Source organism: Pseudorca crassidens, chromosome 11 (genome assembly GCF_039906515.1).
Source record: "Pseudorca crassidens isolate mPseCra1 chromosome 11, mPseCra1.hap1, whole genome shotgun sequence".
Classification (NCBI taxonomy): domain Eukaryota; kingdom Metazoa; phylum Chordata; class Mammalia; order Artiodactyla; family Delphinidae; genus Pseudorca; species Pseudorca crassidens.
Genome location: NC_090306.1, coordinates 91,670,190 through 91,689,879, shown reverse-complemented (window position 1 = coordinate 91,689,879; position 19,690 = coordinate 91,670,190). Strand labels below are relative to the sequence as shown.

General features: G+C 42.3%; 1 protein-coding gene and 1 pseudogene across 4 annotated transcripts in view; both read left to right on the top strand.

Annotated features, from left to right (window-relative positions):
- BPIFC (BPI fold containing family C) overlaps positions 1-18,571 on the top strand; it is a 54,790-nt gene extending 36,219 nt beyond the window's left edge. For 3 of the 4 annotated variants that reach the window (XM_067697873.1, XM_067697872.1, XM_067697874.1), the window contains 5 exons: positions 167-234; positions 14,347-14,389; positions 16,206-16,269; positions 17,034-17,110; positions 17,977-18,571. In XM_067697873.1, coding sequence (XP_067553974.1) covers positions 167-234; positions 14,347-14,389; positions 16,206-16,269; positions 17,034-17,110; positions 17,977-18,141 — 417 coding nt within the window. In that variant the 3' untranslated portion in view covers positions 18,142-18,571. The remainder of the gene's footprint in view (positions 1-166; positions 235-14,346; positions 14,390-16,205; positions 16,270-17,033; positions 17,111-17,976) is intronic. The other variant, XM_067697875.1, reaches the window with a different exon arrangement.
- LOC137202391 (pleckstrin homology domain-containing family B member 2-like) lies at positions 8,034-10,035 on the top strand (annotated as a pseudogene).
- Positions 18,572-19,690: the final 1,119 nt, after the last annotated feature.

The following is a 19,690-nucleotide window of genomic DNA, read 5'->3' as shown; positions in this document are numbered from 1 at the left end:
GTTAGTTTCCCTACCTGCAAGACAATATTTTTAGAGCTATTTCTTTCCAATATTTTTTGAGATGAGAGTGAAAGTGAAGTTTATGTTTCTACCATAGGTAATGATATTCATGGCCAAAATGGATAAATTCACTCATCTTACTAATGTACGCTTTTGTTCTCTGCAGGTTGCTAGTACCAATGTTGCCCTGGCTATTTTGGGACAAAGATTGATCTGCTCTTTATCTCTGAACAGGTAAGCTCAGTTGATGTGACTGTTGGATGGTAGTACTAAGTGAATCAACAGACCTTAGAGACAAGTGAACAGTAACAAAACAGGTGAAGTTACCATTCAATAGAACATGAATCACTTAAACATTTCTCCTATAAGAGTCCAGATAATTTCAGAATATGGACCTAACTGAAAATTATGAAGTTTTTCTTTTTTCTTCCCATCAGACAATATTCAGATAAATTTGGCAACAAAATTATTGTAAATTTAATTCCACAATGTAAATTCTCATTCTAATGGTACAACAGTATAAAATAAAGTTCCTCTTCAACAAATTTAGAATGGATGCTATTGAAGAAAGAGCATGAAGCTTTGAGGTCAAGGAATGAAGTTTCAAATCCCTGCTCCCTGGTTCCAGAACCGTGATCAAGTCTGTTAACCTCTTTGAACCTCAGTTTCCTTATCTGTAAAATAATGAAGTTGGACAAAATCATCTCTGACTTACCTTCAGGCTCTGACACTCTGATCCCTTTACTAAAGTGGAGAATTTAACAAGACCATGCCCCACGGCCTGGCTGGCTCTCAAACACAAACCATGCAGTGTGAAAGGGCTTGAGCAGGTCATGTACACAGATCATTGAACACTAATTACCACTGGGAAGAGCCACCCGCAAACCCCGTTCTCCTCAGCCCAATAAAGCCCATAGCTGAAGCCATGAATCAGACTACCTGGGGCGGAGGGAGGCAGGGGAGGATATACAGAATGATCAGGTGGCCCAGACTAAATCCATGAAAGGACAAAAAGGAAGCAATAAAACAGACAAAGAAATCCTAGTCTGAAAAGATTGGGAAACCAACAGAGAAAAATAAGTCAATCACCATAAGTCAAATTGATGGTTAGGAAGACTATTGTAGAAACATGGAAAATGTTTTCAATAAAATAATACGAAATGGAATAAACAGAATACAGAAATGCATAAACACAACAGTCAGCCGTGTAAACTAGCTTTCCATCTGGATAAGGAAGTGAATTACAAATGAAGGGTTGTGTTAGACTATGAGATTATGAGTCGGTTGTTTCCTCAAAATTTTCTTTATAACTATGTTGTTTTCCCAATAAAAGGAACAATAAAAGCAAAAAGTAATATGGCTTCCCAGAAATAAAAGACTTCATGAAGGCTTTCTCCTCAACTTTACCCAGGCCTTCAAAGAAGGACTAATTTCTCCATTAAATTCTAAAGGCACAGTGCCCAGAGCCTATGAGACTTCAGGGACCCATGAAAATGTTTTAATATATTTTAAAATGAGAATTTTAGGGGCTTTCCTGGTGGCGCAGTGGTTGAGAGTCCGCCTGCCGCTGCAGGGGACACGGGTTCGTGCCTTGGTCCGGGAGGATCCCATGTGCCGCGGAGCGGCTGGGCCCGTGAGCCATGGCCGCTGAGCCTGCGCGTCCGGAGCCTGTGCTCCGCAACGGGAGAGGCCACAACAGTGAGAGGCCCGTGTACCGCAAAAAAAAAAAAAAAAAAAAAAGAATTTTAAAATAAATACAATCCAGACTGGATTATACTTATCTTTATAACAACACAGTCTTCGAAGATAATTTTTAATGTTTTTTTATGGAAGAAGGGCTCCTGAAGGCTTCAGGCTACCAGAATTCATATGTGGCCCTGTTTCTAGAGGATCAAAGCTGATGAAACTCTGAACCTTGATGGGTGGTGTTTGAGATGGCAGTTTTAATGGTTGAGAGGATGGAAGCCAGAGAGCAGGAGATGAGGAGGGAAAGGACCAAAGGTGAAGAGCTGGCGGTATTGAGCTAGGCCGAGAGAAAGGAGAGAATTTGAAAGGCGGTTTGCCTGAGCCGCAGGACTGGGAGGCCTCTATCTGAAGACTGAGAGGAAAGGGCTATAGGAAAGGGCAGCTGGCAATCTGGAGTGATGGGGGAGTATGCGGGCAGGGCTGCTAATTGAGGCAGCAAGCTCTGAGAAGGTAGAAACATTTGCACTTGAGCGGGGTTCTGGTTTACTGGCAGGATCTGAAGGAAGGATTTAATAAGAAGGGGATTTCAGGCTGTGGCAGGCAGGTAGGAAAGATCTTAAGTTGCAGAGACCAGGTTTGCTTCTCTGCTTCATTGGGCTTGACCCTCACCTCCAACATTCTACCAGTAAGAAACTGCATGTACAGTGGGCGTTACGTTTATTTATGGGAGTAACTGGGAAAACTGATGGTAACCTGCTAAATTCACATCATCCAAAGGAATGTTTGAATTCATTCTCCAGCTTCTGGAGGTCCACAAGCCTTCTTTGACCTTGTGAACACCAACCTGAAATTAGAACTCCTGCCTGCTTGAAGTCTCTTCCGAACACCCCTGTGATCTCCTTTAGATTCCCGTGCTGGGGAGGCTGCCTGCGCCCTGAGGCCTTAGTAGGGTCTGAACAAGACCACCTACATAGTTTGTGAGGCTTGGTGCAAAATGAAAGTGCAGAACCCCTGTTCAACAATTATGAAGAATTGCAAGATGGAGACGGCAGGGCGTTAAACCGAGCACAGAGCCCTTCTGAGCACCGTGCAGGTCACGTGCACTGAGTCTGAGTGGAGCTCCTGCAGTGGGTACTACAGCAAACCTCAGGCAGCGAGCAGACTAGGGGCAAAGCAGGTGGGCCTGGCATCACTCAGGCCTCAGGCAGTCAAACCCAGAAGCAAGACCACAAAGGAGCAGAGGCTGTGCTGAAAGAGCAGCCTGAGCCTTTGGCAGCAAGAGCAGTAGCCCCGCCTCCCACACGGGCCACAGCAGCCAATGCCTCCGCTCCGGGGCTCCACAGAGCTGCTTTTCAGGGTGAGCTGGTTTGGTCTTAAGTGACGTCATAGAGACACGGCAGGAAAAGGTGTAAGGTGGACGGGGACCAGTGAAACACCCCTGAGGAGAGCCAGGGAACACAGGGTCTCCGAATACGTCTCCCCAGAACACCACGGCCTTCCTAACTGTCCCCTGTCTGAGGGCGTCTCTCTCTGGAGCTGCTCAGGGCTGGCTACCTAGACACGAGACGCAAAAATCAGAGGCGAATCCAGGGTGGTGAGTTTAGAGAGGTGGGGAGATCATGGGCTTTGGAATCAGACTAGCTGGTTCAGGTCCCAGCCCGGATCATTAGCTGTGGGATCTCAGGCAAGTTTCTTAATCTCTCTGGGCCTACATTTTCTCCTCTATAAAATGATACAATAAAACCTACTTCAGGGAGTTGTTGTGAGGAGTACATAAGTTAATACGTGTAAAGTGCATGTTAAGTGTTAAAAAAAATGATGGCTATGGCTATTATCTAAAATTATGGGGACTGGCCTCAGCCAGGGGAAGGAAGGACTCAATTATACAAGATCATTCCAAGAGCTCTATTCAGAAAACACCTCACTCCCCTGTCTCCTGTCCAGTGATGGCTATTAGAGAAAGTGCCTTTTGTTCTACCATTTATAAATACACTTTATCATTGAGCCTTTACTATCTGCTGGTCCTGTACCAAGCACCACACATAGATTACTTTATTTAAACCTCACAACCCTGTATCTCCAGGATCCGGCACAGCGCTCCATAAGTGTCTGTAGATTGAATGAATAATCCTGGAGGTAGCTTATCATCCCCATTTTCCAGCTTATAGAGGTCAAATAACTTACTCAAGTGTTGACCAAAATAAATGGACTGCCGGATATCTCTCCCCAGCGAAGATGTACGTATTCGGGATGAGCAGAGAACTGCATTTTGGGGTCTATAACCATGGTGAGCCCTGTGCAAGTCCCCACGTGGCAAGGGAAGGAGAACCCTTTTATAGAGGGAAAAGGAAGTTGGGAGGGCTGTAGTAAACAGAGAGTCCATGGCTTTTCTTTAGCTAAGTCCTTGCCAGGAAACAAGAGGAGGCTTCCTTCTTCCTGTTGGGCTCTGCTGTCGTCACAGGGTGTGAGAACTCCCCCTGCTGGTCTCCAGACTCTATTGAACTGAGCTTTCTATTTATTAGTAATTTTTTATGCAAGTCTCAGAGCTATTGAATGGCAGAGCTAGAACTTGAACCTGAGTGAGTCTTCAACGCCATGAGTGTTTGTTTACTTACTACATTGTACTGCCTTTGATGTGGTGAATAGCTAAGTCTTAGAAAATGAGACTTAGACCTACAATTTATAAAAGAAATACCTTTGCCTAGAGGAGAAAACTAGAAGCATGGAGTCAGGTTAAAGTGAAACAGATGTCCTTTCTCAATGTTAAGTATTGATAGAAAAAAGAGAAGACACTGGCATTGTGTGTCCTGAAATGGAAAAAGCACACAGCCCTTTTTTCATTGCGTTAAGGAACTGAGTGAAGGAAAGAATAAAGAAAGAGAAAGCTGGAAGTACTACTAATAAACTTGACCTTTTTGTGTATGTCCAATTAAAAGCACAGGCTCTGGAGTCAAGCATGTCTCATTTTGAATTCTACCTCAGCCATTTGCTAGCTGAGTGACCTTGCACAAGTTAACTTTCCTCCTCAGCAAAACAGAGCCCCTGTGTAGAATGTTGTATTGGTAGAGATGAGAATGTATGAAAAGCACAGCGCCCAGCCCATAATCAGTGCTCAAGAAACATCCGTTACTGCTACTAGTAGTACTTTATTCTCTTTCCTTATTCTAGTATCAAAGTTTGGCCAAGTAAGAGGGAGAAATTGGTCCCAAGAGACATGACAAGTCAGGAGGGTCTTAAAAGCTGTGGAGTGGCCCATAAACCAGATTCTTACAGCTCTTTGTATATTTGAGGCTTTTGTTCCAAACAGTTCTGTTTGGAGGTAACTCCAATCCAGGTTGGTCTATTTGGAGGTAACTTCAATCCAAATGTCCATGTAGACATTTTTGAGACTAATTCAGGGACCAAATTAAACAACACTTTCCTTTTGATGGTCTTCATACACATGACTTAATTCTAACCCTTTTTCTTAATCGCATGCAAAGCTCAGGGCAATCAAATGCACATTATTGTTCAACCATTTAGAGCTTGGAACACTTTTTTTTTACATTCCCATGATTGAGGATTTGGATACTCCCAAACTGCACCCCACCCCACTACCACACACACACACACACACACACACACACCTACCTACCTGCCCTGCAACCCCTCCCATGCAACACCATCAGAGTGCAAATATAGCTGACTACAAGCAGATAGTATCACCACCCAACTCCATTTCTCACAGCTGGGCAGATAAACATTTCCCAGCGTGAGCCATCTGGTGAGAAATAGAAAGGGAAACAAGTCTGGGAAGAATGGATTCAGTTTCTGTTGGAATGGTGCTTGGACAGGCCAGCAGAGCTCAGTCTTGGCAACTGGGCTGATCTCCATCTCCATCCTCCCTCTGAACTACTGTTGAAGCCAGGGTAGAGGAAGGCCACAGTGGGGAGCCCCTATCGGAGGTGGAACCCCGAATGACTTCTTACCTTTCTCCCAGACTCACTTAGGGAATTTCTAGACTGCAGAAGGCAATGGAGTTAAAATACTGGGGAACTCTGCCTCATAAAGAGGGTCCTTTAATTCTGGAGTGGGCTCAACACATTCCTCCCCTCAAAACTTTTCATCATTGGATTAAATCTACAGCCTAGGGTTTTCAAGCTCTTCAATGTCTGGTCCTACCTTTCCAGACAGCCAGTCTAACCTCCCATAACTCCCTAAATGAACATTTTGCTTTAGGTGCTTCACCCTCAAGGTGACCTCAATTCTAATAGATACTTTCCCACCCATCCTTTATCTGCTTGTTTATCCATACATCCATTCAATGAGAATTTATTGAGCACCTATTACGTGCTCTGCACTGTTCCTGATACAAAGAGTTGAGAGAAGAACAATGGTTTCTACCTTCCAGGTCCACAGCCTGGTGAGGATAACACTCAGATTTTTTTAAATTAATTTTTATTGGAGTATAGTTGGTTTACAATGTTGTGTTAGTTTCTACTGTACAGCAAAGTGAATCAGCTATACGTATACATATATCCCCTCTTTTTTGGATTTCCTTCCCATTTAGGTCACCACAGAGCACTGTGTAGAGTTTCCTGTGCTATACAGTAGGTTCTCATTAGTTATCTATTTTATACATGGTATCAGTAGTGTATATATGTCAATCCCAATCTCCCAGTTCATCCCACCCACCCCCTTCCCCCTTGGTATCTATACTTTCTTCTCTATATCTTTGTCTCTATTTCTGCTTTGCAAATAATATCATCTATGCCATTTTTCTAGATTTCACATATATGTGTTAATATACGACATCTGTTTTTCTCTTTCTGACTTACTTCACTCTGTATGACAGTCTCTAGGTCCATCCACATCTCTACAAATGACCCAATTTCATTCCTTTATATGGCTGAGTCATATTCCATTGTATATATGTGCCACATGCTAATGGACAAGGTAGGGTGCCTGTACATGGTAGTATACAGAGTGCTTCTCTCAAAGGGCAATTTATTTCCGCTCTCCCCCTCGTATTACACACACACACAACCCTCGCTGGTCTCATCACCTTTTCACACCTTCTCAGAATTCCTGCAACAAGTAATGTGTAAGCCCACAAAAGCACACCTGAATACAGGCTGCTTTGTATTGTTCTCTAACTTCTTCCTGTACAGAAAGTTTCTCCCCATCCCTCATAAATATAGATATAAATAAAATTCTTCACATTGCCTAGCACATTACCAAGCATAGAAGAAGGACCTGGGAACCTCTTCAGCCTGCCAGTCTTTTCTCCATACTGCAGCCAGAGTGATCTTTACAAAACACTGACCTCCTCCCCCTTCTTACAAACCTGCCACAGATTCCTTTTCGGGTAAACATCAAAATTCCAACATAATCTGAGAAACCCAGCCTGGTCAACCACTGTCTGTCTGTCTAGCATCGTCTCACTGTGCTCTCTCCGTAACTCTCTGTTCCCTCCACTGGGCCTTTGCCCTCTGCCCAGAGCCCCCCACTCTTCCTTCCCCATTTTGCCTTTTTAATTCTGCTCATCCTTCATATGTCAGTTCAAGGACACAGCCCTTTCTTGGAAACCTTCCTGCATCCACCAAGTTAGATTCCTTAGTCATTTGCCTCAATGAGCAAATGAACGTATTTCTTTCCTTCAGACTATTGATCTAACCTGTAGTTAAACGTTCATCAGTGCAGTTATTTGGTTAATGTCTGCCTTCCCACTAGGCTGTAAGCTACATGGAGCAGTGAGTGTGTTTGGTTTTTCTCACACTTGTATCTCTGGTACCTGTCCCAGAGCTGCTGTATACTGGGTATTCAATAGATATCTGCTGGAAGAATCAATGAGTGAACGAATGAACACTAAGCACTAAGTGTGCCATGCTCTGTACTCAGTCCCACGAATACAGAGGGAATTAAGACTGTATCTCAACCCACAAGGAGTTTATAGTCATAGGGCAAAGAGATAAGCAATCATTATAGGGGATTGAGTGCAAGGATTGATTTTCAATGTCTGCCATGGCCACAGGGTTGGAGGAATGGCATTGTGAATGCCTGTGATTTGGTCCACTTGGCCTTCATTATGTCATAGTTGCTATATTGACTCAGATTATGAAGGGCTTTTTGCCATGCTTAAAAGTTTGCACTTTAGCTCTGGTTTTCAATCAGAGCAGTAAACCTTCTCCAAAGCTTTAAAAATAAACTACACTTTTATATGCCTGCAAGGTAGACATATTTGAGCTCCCTTTCTCCTCAGCTACTCTGTGGTTCTGTAATAAAAATTAGCTGCTAGTAGCAGGGCTTTAAGTAACAGGTTAGGTGCCAGGTGAAGGATAAAATGTCAAAGGAGTGAAGTTGTTCGCCACCTAGTGGTCTGAGTTGAGCTTGTGTGTTTTTCAGAACCTGGACGGGAAGAGTTTGCTCTTTGCTCCACCTGTTTCTCTGCAGTTAGACTTGTCTCTTAGTAAACTAACCTAGTAAATATGCCTAGAGACTAGTAAATAGATAAAAATCATACGGCCCTAGTAGGAAAGGATAGTTGGTTTGCGGGAAGCTCAGGTGGTCCTAAGATAACCAATCATGGCTTAGGGTTGTGATGAAAGAAAAGAAAGGAAACTCAGAAGTGTGTTCCATTTTATGCAGACCTAATTTCTAAATTGCTCTAGATTGCCCATTGTAAGAGGCAGGGTGACGGGTGACCAGGGGGAGGCACCCACATTTCCCCAGCAGTGCCTGCCAATGTTTGTTCAACTGCTCAGCTTACTTCCTTCAAAGATGCCCCAATGATTCTGGTCCTCACTTTCCACTAAGATCAATTTGAGCCACGGTGCCTCTGATACCATTTCTGATCCTTGTCAGAATTAACAGTCTTTCTGGTTTTTACTCCTAGCTGTCACTTTGAATAAATCTCAAAAGCTAATTCATGCTAACATGATATTGGCTGATAATAAGCAAACTTACCTCTTCTGTGAATATCTGCTCCTTAAATGAAATAACAGAAAGATTCCCGGAAGAGGTCACACCTGAGTTAAATCTTAAGCAAGTAAAAGGAGTTAACCAGCCAAAGAGAAAGGAGAAGGGCAATTCTAGAAAGAGGGGGCCACATGAGCAAAAAGCATGGAGGCCAGAAATATCATGGAATATGCAAGGAAACACCTCAAGGTCGTTTTAGGGTCTTTATGGCCTTACCCACTCTAATTTTTGGAGACTCCATCCCAAAATATATTGCACATATTCAAATGCATTCCACAGTAAATATAATTTATATTTAACTATGAGTCGGGTTGAGTTAACGTGACTAGCGGCCATAATGTTACTTGTAGACATTTATTAATTTTAATTTTTCAGGATTTTTTGGTATGTGTTTTGAAGCCAATATACTTCAAACTCAGGTATATAGTACCTGATGAAAAAGACAGCATAGCGCTAAGCAGTTCGGAGTTACTGAGTATAAAGTTCAAGGTAGAGGGCGTGAGGCAGTCGGAGCTGAGGAGCCTGGCAGTGACCTTGCGCTCCCGCCCTGCTTCGGTGCACGGCTGTGGCCAGAGGCTTTGCAGGTGAGAAGACAGCGTTTGTGAAGAGTGGATGGTTGCTGAGACAGAGCACTATTTTGAAGCGCTGGAAGGAGAATGGGTTTGACCTGTGGTCAGATGGTCACCTGACCTATTATGATGACCAAACTCGGCAGAGTGTAGAGGATAAGATGCACGTGCCAGTGGACTGCATCAACATCCGCATGGGACATGAATGTCAGGATATTCAGCCTCCAGATGGGAAGGCAAAAGACTGCTGCAGATTGTTTGCCGAGACGGGAAAACCATCAGTCTTTGTGCAGAAAGCACAGATGATTGCTTGGCCTGGAAATTTACACTTCAGGATTCCAGGACAAACACAGCTCATGTTGGCTCAGAAGTCACGCATGATGAGACTGCCCTGGCTTCCTCCCCACCTCCTTACACCGCCTATGCTGCACTAACCCCTGATGCAGATGGCTATGGTCCATACAGTGGTGCATACCTGCCAGGAGCTCAAGTTTTCTATGCTGCAAACAGGCAGGCTTATGCTGTACCCTATCAGTACCCATATGCAGGACTTTATGGACGGCAGCCTGCCAACCAAGTCATCGTTCATGAGCGGTATTGAGACAATGACAGTGACCTGGCGCTGGGCATGCTGGCTGCAGCAGCCACAGGCATGGCCTTAGGGTCTCTGTTCTGGGTCTCCTAGAGTCCTTGGAACCTGGATGTGCATAGCTTCTGATACCCTGCGTGCAATAATATACTTTGCAGGGCATTTCTGTTTGTTATAAATGCTTTTAATAATAGTTTTAGTAGTTCTTTTGAAAGTAGTGACATCATACTTATAACTAATCCATATAAATACCACAGAGAAGGCTTTGGACTGCCGTTCAGCTAAAACGTGGGGGCACTGGCTCATTCTAGGAGTTTTTTATGGCACTCTCAGAATACCTTATTTGAACACACCTGTTTGGAAAGGCCATTTTCCTTTTAGAGTTAGGCCTTAGTGCTTAAGGGATAGTTTATTTTAGTAGTACACTAGTAACATGGTGATGTATGAGTGAGTGAGTGATTAGGGCAAGAAGAACTGCAGCTGTTTTGTTTTAATGCCAGACTTTGAAACCTCAGACCAGAACTGGCTGCACGTTACTTCAGGAGTTGTAGGCTGGAACCTTCCTGAGGCAGCAGTGTGATATGCCCACAGCCTCTGGGGCTCTGCAAAGCTGACTGCTCAGGATGATGGGCGGGGTGGCAGATCCCCCCCTTTAAAATGATGCCTTTTCATTTTATTTTTACTAGTTTGTTTTTGGTAGCGATCCTTGGAAAACATCTCAAATTAGGAGTAGACTTGAGTCTCAGCGTTTTAGGGCTTTATCATTTAAAACTCGAACAAGGCAAAACAATTACAAACAAGTATGTGGAGGTAGATTTGCTTTATTCAGAGGCAACATGTTTTTAGTGTTTACTTTGACTATTTTTATTGCTACTTCAGCCTACTTATAGCTTATTTTTCTACTTGTTGAGAAAGTAATATTAAGAGAATGGTGAGGAAAGTGGAATGAGAGCCATAGTTACAGTGCTGTTTCAGGGGACTGGGCTGCACTGAGGATCCTCTTTTCCACCCTTCTGAAGGCTGTTAAAGAGCCCGTTTCCTGTCCTGTGCAGGACTGGGGCTCTGTGGCTGTCCCCAAGCACTGGGGTGCGTGCAGCCCCCATGGGTGGCATGGTTGGGGAGACTCAGGTTACAGATGGGGATTGCGGCCTAAGGACATGAATAACCTGCTCAAGGTATTACTCCACCTGATCAGGACACCGGCCTTGTTTTTATTCTTGACTCAAATGTTACAGAGAAGCTTAAACCATTTAATTTGAGCCCCAACTATGTGTGAAGCTCTGGAAAACTGAGAGTCGTGCGTTTCTGTTATTTCTTATTTCTTTATTTATGTAAATTTTAAAACTTCAATTATTCCAGTTTTCTGTCCTGCATGCTTTAAAAAATGTGCTTTTACAAAGGCAGTTTAGCACATTGAAGGTCTCTGCCCCTGTATTCCGTGTGGCCCTATTTTCCATAAAATACACTCCTAGTAGCACAAATTCTGTTTGTATTCTATGTGGCCAGTTACATACATAGTCTTTTGTTCCACTGATCAACGCACTCCACCTCTAAGGCAGACTTAAATAGATCTATCTCCGTACGAAACCAGATGCCAAATGAACTTTGTGGTGACCACAGGTCTGTTTTCCTAGTCAATTCTGTTGCACTTGTTGACTCTGGAGAGTCTGTTTCCAGCTGAAAAGAAGTATACTTGGCTGTCATCTCTTTGGATGTTTGACATGGTGGAAATTTGCCAGACGTGATGCGTGACAACACTGGTTTTGATGGTTAAAAATGTTACTTTAGTTATTTTACATCGTATGTAATAAGAATGGTTTTGTTCAGATGGTAATCATTATTTGAGCTGTATGCTTTACTTACAAAACACTAAACTCAGTTTTTAATGTTACATCAGGGTATTAATTTTGAACTTGGAGTTACTGGAACCACAGATACTGAGTTATGTCAGTGAAATGCCCTTGAAGCAGATGGTCTCCCTGTGTTCCCCTGGCTTCCCTCTGTCAGAAGGGGGAGAGCTATGGACTGAAGCTTGGGCACACGTATTCCCCCGCATCTCCAGTCCCTGTCCCCAGTGGGGCCAGCCCCACTGGGCAACTATAGTTGAGTCTGGAAGTTCAATGTCACTAGTGACTTGATCCTGAGAGGAAATGCATGCTCGGTATAAAGATGGGCTGAGATACTTCATTTCCCTGGCCCCAACTCTCATAGATGCCAACACTTAGGTAATCCTAAATCAAGAAGTTAGGTGAGTTGGAAGGAACTTGTTCAGGTTTAGTCAGTATTTTACTTCCATGTGTACTTTTAACTAGTTGGCCTTTGACATTGCACACATGCCAGTCTGCTTGTTTCTTAGCTCTGTTCTTTTAATTCCTTGAGTTAACTTCAGGGTCTTAGATGTAAAGAGAAGGGAGAGACCCGTGATTGTGTTTCAGATCATCATTCATGAAACGGGCCAGACCGGGACCCAAGATCTGGATCATGGGAGAAGTTCCTGTCATTGAGACAAAATGACCCACATTTATTTTCTGCATTAATTGTGATACTGTGTGATCTATCTTTCTGCTTCCCAAGTTTATGTGGACACCAGCATGGGATGCAGTTCCCTTTTGTCCCCCTAGGTTGATCTTTTTTTCTGATTGCTTGCCTGTCTCTAGTATTCTGTTGTGTCCTCAGAACCTATTTTTCCTTGTATATGCAAACTGTATGTTTATAAGTGAAAATGTTAATACATTAAATGATTGCTAACCTTAAAAAAAAAATTCAAGGTAGAGAATGAAAGATGAGAACAGAGAGGCAGCTGGGAGTCAGGATACAGAAAGCCTCCTGTGCTGTATGAATCACTAGGACTTTATCATAACCAGGAAAGAATATTGAGCAGAAGAACGTCCTCGTCAGACATGCGTGTAAATGTAGCTCACTCTGGGGATGGTGTGGAAGATGGATGGAGAGAATCAAGACTGAAGACAGGGAGTTCCACTGGAGGGATGATGCAGAAGCAAGACTCTAGACCTGGGCAAAAGTGAGCCATAGGAAGCTAAATAGGGAAAACAAGATGAGTCAACATCGTATAATGGAAGGGAGCTTGGGGGTGGCATCAAGAGATCTGTGTTCCAGTCCCAAATCTGCCATTAATATTCCCCTCTTTGGACCTCAGTTTTCCCATGTGTAAAATGAAGGAATCCTCCCTGTGGATTACTATTGCTCCATAGTACAATTCTATTGATTACTATTGTTCCATATTACTATTGCTATTGATTACTATTGTTTCACATTACTATTGCTATTGATTACTACGGCTTCATATTACTATTACTATTTCATTGAACATCAAGCGTGTATGTTGGGAGGACTACCTGTGGATCGGTCCTTGGAAAAATGGGGAAAGAGGCAATGTTGGCCTTTAGCTTTATCATGAAAATTACAAAATATCAAGCATCAGGACAGGCTGTGTTGGGGAGGTGAGGGACTCCCTGCTAATGGGACCTATAGCAAAGGTTCTGTATTTGACAAAGAATATCAAGGGCATTATGTGTTGGCCTAACTGTTAGCATTTCTCCTAGTTATAATAACAGCATTGATCGAGTGCTAAGGATATGCTAGGCACAGTTCTAGGCATTTTATGTGCATTATTTCATTCAATCTTCACTATAGTCCTATAAGGTAGGTACCATTCTTATTCATATTTTGTAGATGAGAAAACTTAAGATCCAGAGAGAGTAAGTAATTCTATGTAGTAAGAGGCAGACATGGGATTCAAACTCTGGCATTCTACAGAGTCCCTATTCTTTAACAATTATACTGTACTGCCTTTCATATCAGGTAGCCATCACAGCTAACGTTTCCCTTATGTGTTCTGACTGAGCCGCTAAAAAAATTATACATGTAATACCTCCTTCAGAGGGGTGTGGCCTAGACAGAGCATAGAACTTAAGAGTCAAATAGAGTGAGATTTGTCACCTGCACCTATCAATTGCTGACTCTGTGACTTGGGAAATTTACTTTCCGTCTCTGATAATCAGTTTTCTTGTCTGCCAAAGGGACAGTAATAGTAGCATTTCTTACAGGGTCATTATGAATATTACATTTTTGAATGTTTACAAAGCTCCTAGAATAGTCCATGTCCTGCAGTGGCACTACCACCATCATTGTCATATTTATTAATAAGGGACCGGCCTGACTCGGGGAAGTTATATGGTTGAGTTCAGAGCAAGAAGACCTAAAAACTGTTTCTTAAGAATGTTCTGCATTCCAAGTGGCCAACAGTAAGTTGCATATAGCAAATGCACTTGGGCAACCCATCCTGGTTACAAATCCAAGCTGTTACCCCTGCTCTTCTTCTTAAGCAGCAAATATAGGGGTAAAGATGTACTGGAACACTATGTTCTTAAAAGTTTGTGTAGTTTTTTGAATAACGGCTTATTGAACTAAAGAAAAAAAAAAGTTCCCTTTCCTTTTTGTTTCTTTCTTCCGATACGGTTGTTTTTAAGTCTTCCCTCCTTTAACTTTTTCCCATTGGTTTTTGTTGCTTTGTTTTGTTTTCAGATTCCGCCTCTCTTTGCCAGAGTCCATACGCAGCAATATTGAGGTAGGAATCAGAGCTCTCAGAGTCCCCGTACAGGGAAAAATGAGAATTTTCCTATATAGTAGCTGGATGATTGTTTTCTTTGCCTCTGATTGTAGGTTTTAACTTTAAAATTCTTTATGTAGCTACTCATCCACCAAGCCTGTTAACTATTAAACTCTCCAATTTACTTTTATCTATTCAAAAAGACTTTCAAAAGAACTCAAAAGACTGTTAAGACTGTGTAATATTGGGGAGAAGAACCCAGACATTTCATTTTTTGGATAAAATAATCCTTTAGAGTTAAACTTAAGATTCAGACTACCAAAGGATGATGCTCTATATAATTATTAGACTACGATTAGGTTTGCTCTTAAAAGGATATCTACCCATCTCCTAAAATTAGGTCAAGGTGCCTAATTTTAGGAGGTTGTGTAGGTGACTCTTTGGAGGGTCTAGCCTGGTGACCTCCTGACTGGAAGAGGTCATCCCAACATTCGACTTGGAAACCCCCCTCCCCAAGCTTCAGGAAGATCAGCCAGATCACTAATTGGTGCCCCTACCCTCATGTCGCTTATGTTCTAGAGCGCTGGTTCTCAACGCTTATGTTCTAGAGCGCTGGTTCTCAACGCTTATGTTCTAGAGCGCTGGTTCTCAACGCTTATGTTCTAGAGCGCTGGTTCTCAACGCTTATGTTCTAGAGCGCTGGTTCTCAACGCTTATGTTCTAGAGCGCTGGTTCTCAACGCTTATGTTCTAGAGCGCTGGTTCTCAACGCTTATGTTCTAGAGCGCTGGTTCTCAACGCTTATGTTCTAGAGCGCTGGTTCTCAACGCTTATGTTCTAGAGCGCTGGTTCTCAACGCTTATGTTCTAGAGCGCTGGTTCTCAACGCTTATGTTCTAGAGCGCTGGTTCTCAACGCTTATGTTCTAGAGCGCTGGTTCTCAACGCTTATGTTCTAGAGCGCTGGTTCTCAACGAGGGTCAATTTCCCCCTCCACGGGCATTTGGCAGCGTTTGTAGACATCTCTGAAAAATGACAATGCTATATACTGGGCATTTTACATAATATTAACTTGTTTAATCCTGATAACAACCCTCTGAGATTAGTACTATTATCTTCATTTTACAGTTGAGGAAATTGAGGCACAGAGAGATGTTTCCCAATATCACACAGTAAAATGGTAAAAACAAGAGATAAACCTAGGACACCTGCTTCAGAGCCACCCTTGCTAAGCTTCAAAGAGGTTCTTATTATTGCTAAGCATACAGGATGCTTAAAAAATATTCACTGAATGAACTGACGTTCATCATAGTGCCTTTGTTTTTAATACCTAAATCTTCCCAGGAACCAGCAGTTTGCTAAGATTATACAACTACCATAGTTTATTAAAGATAAATTACATGTTCTGGTGGTGCTATTAGCTATAGAGCATAATATATTACAAGGAAACTCCTGTGGCCAGGGTTCCCAATAAATTAATGGAAGACTACTAATTGGAATATCTATTAGTCATTCAAGATTATCTTACCTGATAAGTATCTAAGCTGTTATGTTTGCTGCCACCATGTAGTCCCTCTGCATTTGTTGTCACCACGATCTACTGTAGAGAGGAACCAAAATGTCCATCCTCAAAGAGGAAAAAAGATTAGGAAACCCTGTAAAATGGCTTCCCACAAAATAGCTTTCAGTGTCTGGAAAGCTAGAGTATCTCTATGGGGAGATGCTAATTATTGCTTTCAGTCCTGATAAAGACTGGGAGAGTACATGTCCAAACCAGGTGTGGTGCTTTCAAAATGCCCTGATTCGGCAACTGATTCAGTTTCCCCTTTCATTTTAGGTCTTCAGGTTTGAGAATATTCTGTCTTCCATTCTCCACTTCGGAGTCCTCCCACTGGCCAATGGTAAGGGATTCTTGGGAAACAATGTGACACTGACATTGGCTAAGTGTTGGTGATTGTCTGGGACTTTTCCATCCTGAAGCTTGTACTTCTAATGTGTTCTTATGAATCGAGGCCAACACCAGAATTGACAGAGTTTGTACCAACAACGATACAGTTTTGAAGTTAGATATTCCAGGTCCAGGACTTGTTAGCAACTCTACTTGCAGACTCAGCAAGAACAGCTAACTCTGTTTGAGTTAAGGAGATTAAAACCACTCTCCTTAGGCAGTCAAGAGTCTCCTTCGGGTCAACCAGAAATGAGATGATGATCCTTAGAAGGTGTCTCTGTGGTTCTTATGCAAAGACCACCATCTGGACAGACACAGTTTTAATGAATGACAATCCTAGGCCTTCTCCCTACACTGCAATTGTTCACAAACTGTAGGATCTTGAGTTTGGCTTGGTTAAAATATGCTTTGTACTGGAGATCAAAATATTCTCAGGACCCACTAGTTAAGGTATCTTCAAAATACAAATTGGACAAGTTGCCAGCATTTTTCTGCCATCCAAATGCCCATAGTTGCAGGTGCATTTTTATTAAGCACAGATTAATTAACCATTCTTTCAGGGAAATGCTAGGGACATATCAGAGAGAATGAAGACACAGAACCAGGAAGAATGGAAAGATAAATTATCAAAAAGTTTCTTGTTAGTCTCTTACTAAAAGGTTTACTAAATCTTCCATGCCCATGCCCAATTATTTTACATCTTGTTCTATATTTTAGCAAAATTGCAGCAAGGATTTCCTCTGCCCAATCCACACAAAATCTCACTCGTCAATTCAGATATTGAAGTTCTTGAGGTAAGAATTGTCAATGTTAATTGCCCCATTTCTTTTCATAGTAAAATATACCTCTTCTTATTTTGCTTACTTTTTGTTTTATTTTGTTTTGCTTTGTTTTTTCCCAGCCCGAGGAATTTCATAAATAAGATGTTTAGCTCTTAAAGCCCATAATTAACAATGAAAAGCACTTAAACTTGAGTTTAAAAATCAGATCAAAGTGGAGAAAAACCCCATCAGACCAAGTCTGATTTCCCTTTGAAGCCAAGTTTATTCACACCACACTACAAGAAGATGCACTAGTGCACTGTATTTCATTTGTTCCACAAGACAACTTGTAAGGCTGGGATTATTAATCCCATTTTATAGATGAGGAAAGTAAGATCCAGAGAGGTGAAGTGGCTTGTGTCCTGGAAAAGGGCATATCTGAGACTAGACTGACTCTTCTGATTCTCTCAGTCAGTAAACTTTTGCCTGAACCAAAGACCCTCCTCTGGGTTCAGGGATCTGTTGTGAGCTGTTTCCTGGTTAATCTTTATTAACAAACTTCAGAATACCTTGTTTCTTCCTTTCTGGGGCTTTTTGGTTTGGGGAGGTGAACATAAGATTCTGACAGAGTTCTCCAATCCTATATACTACCCTGCACTCCCTCTTCCCTCCCCATGTCCCTTTCTATAACTGCTTAAGTCACATAAGGTGACAAGAATCCAAAATGGCCTGTTCCTATGTCTGAGGCACTCACAAGGGGGACAGGGGTTAGGAAGGGTATTGCACAGTAGGACCTGGTAAAGAAACCACATCTCCCCAACCCCTCAGGCAAACTCAGACATCCTATGGCTCCAGGTGCCCCAAGTTTGATATCATCTTCATTGTTGCATCCTTTTCAGGGTTTCCTTTTGATTTCCACTGACCTGAAGTATAAAACGTCCTTAAAGCAGCAGTCAAGTTTCCATGGTTGGGAAGCTCTGAACCTGATAAGTGGACGGTGGAGGGGGAAGCCAGCCCCTTGGTTGCCTGTTTGGAGTCCGCTCCAGGAAGTAAATCGCCCTTAATCCCACAGCTCCTGTAAAGCCAGAGCAGGAAGATGGTACACACAGGAATTGTAAAGCCATTGTGAATTGCTGGAAGTTTTCTTTTTCAAGCCCTCATGGATGTAGAGGGAGGCAAACTGGGTGAAAGGGCTCAGTCAGGATGTGTGTGTTCCCATGTGTGTGGAGGGGTATATGTTTGAATGTGTGTTCATGTTTGAGTGCATGTTGTATGTTCCTGTGTCTCTGAGATTCTGGGGCCAAGAGTGAGGCATGTACTTCTAAGGAGGTGCATGAGAAACTCTCAAATACAGATTTGCATCAGTTGTTATCAGCGGAGATCCCTTCAGCCCCTTCAGCTCTCTAGGGTTCCCCCCTCCCTGCATATTGGATTTTATGTTTTATATTTACTGTTACTGTCCCCTGTATTTAATTAAAATTGTTTGCTATCAATTTTGCCTTTTTATTTGCAAATTTTCTTGCCCCAGATTTTTTTTTTAATAAAATAAGACTGGTAAGAAGAAAATTTAGTGTCCTTAACATTAACACAAACTGAGCTTGTACAGAATTCAAGAATTTCAAGAATTTTAAGTCCTTGATTTAAAAAGGGAATATGTTGTCTCTTTAGATGTTTCCAGAGAGAAACAGAGTGAACACAGGAAACTCTAGAAGTTGTATCACTTGCTTAAGTTTTACGCTGTTTTCCCTTTCAAATTAAATGAAATGGCAGTGAAGAGTACTAAACCTAGATAAATCACAGTAGGTTAAGTTAAAGCAACCAATCAATGGGGCGAAATTGGGGCAGAAGAGGAGGAAAGGGGAACCCGTATGGATAATGTAGGGAATGAATAGAAACCACACTTTGCATTTGTGGTGCTGACAATCCAGTGGGGGAATGGAAGAGAGCTGTTTACTGGAGGGCTTACCAAGTGTCATTTCATTTAATCCTCACAGCCACTCTGTGAAGAATTATGATCCCATTTTATAGATAAGGAAACAAAGGTTAAAAGAGATGAATCACACAAAGCCAGTAAACAGCAGAGGTAAAAATTCAATCAAAGCCTTTCTGATTTCAAAGTCGCTGTTCTTTACATGAGGTAGGATTAGAAACCGAAGGCACTTAAAGCTCACTTATTACTGTGAAGAAGCGACACTGGATAAAAGCACGATCACAGAGTACTTAGTCATCACAGAAGGCTGGACTGGGAAGCTCTGGCTATCCATAGGGACTGCCATTTACCCATCTTCGTATTGCTCATAAAATAGCAATAGATACCCCCGTAATAGAAGCCCCTGTCAGTGTTGTTGGAATAAATGATAAGCTGTCACGTTTCATTCTTTGGAATGCCCTTTTCTGAAAGAAGTTATTTAATGTGTTCACAAATTCGTGCTGAAACATTACAAAATTTCCGTTGTGGTATTTATTTAAACACGTTTCTCTTTCTCGGCTGCAGATATTTCTTCCCCCTTACTACTAGGAAGGTAAACTCCAAGCAGATGGATTCTTTAGAACAACTGGACCTGATCCCGATTCAGTGTGTTTCTCAGTGCTGGAAAACACTTCCAAAACGAA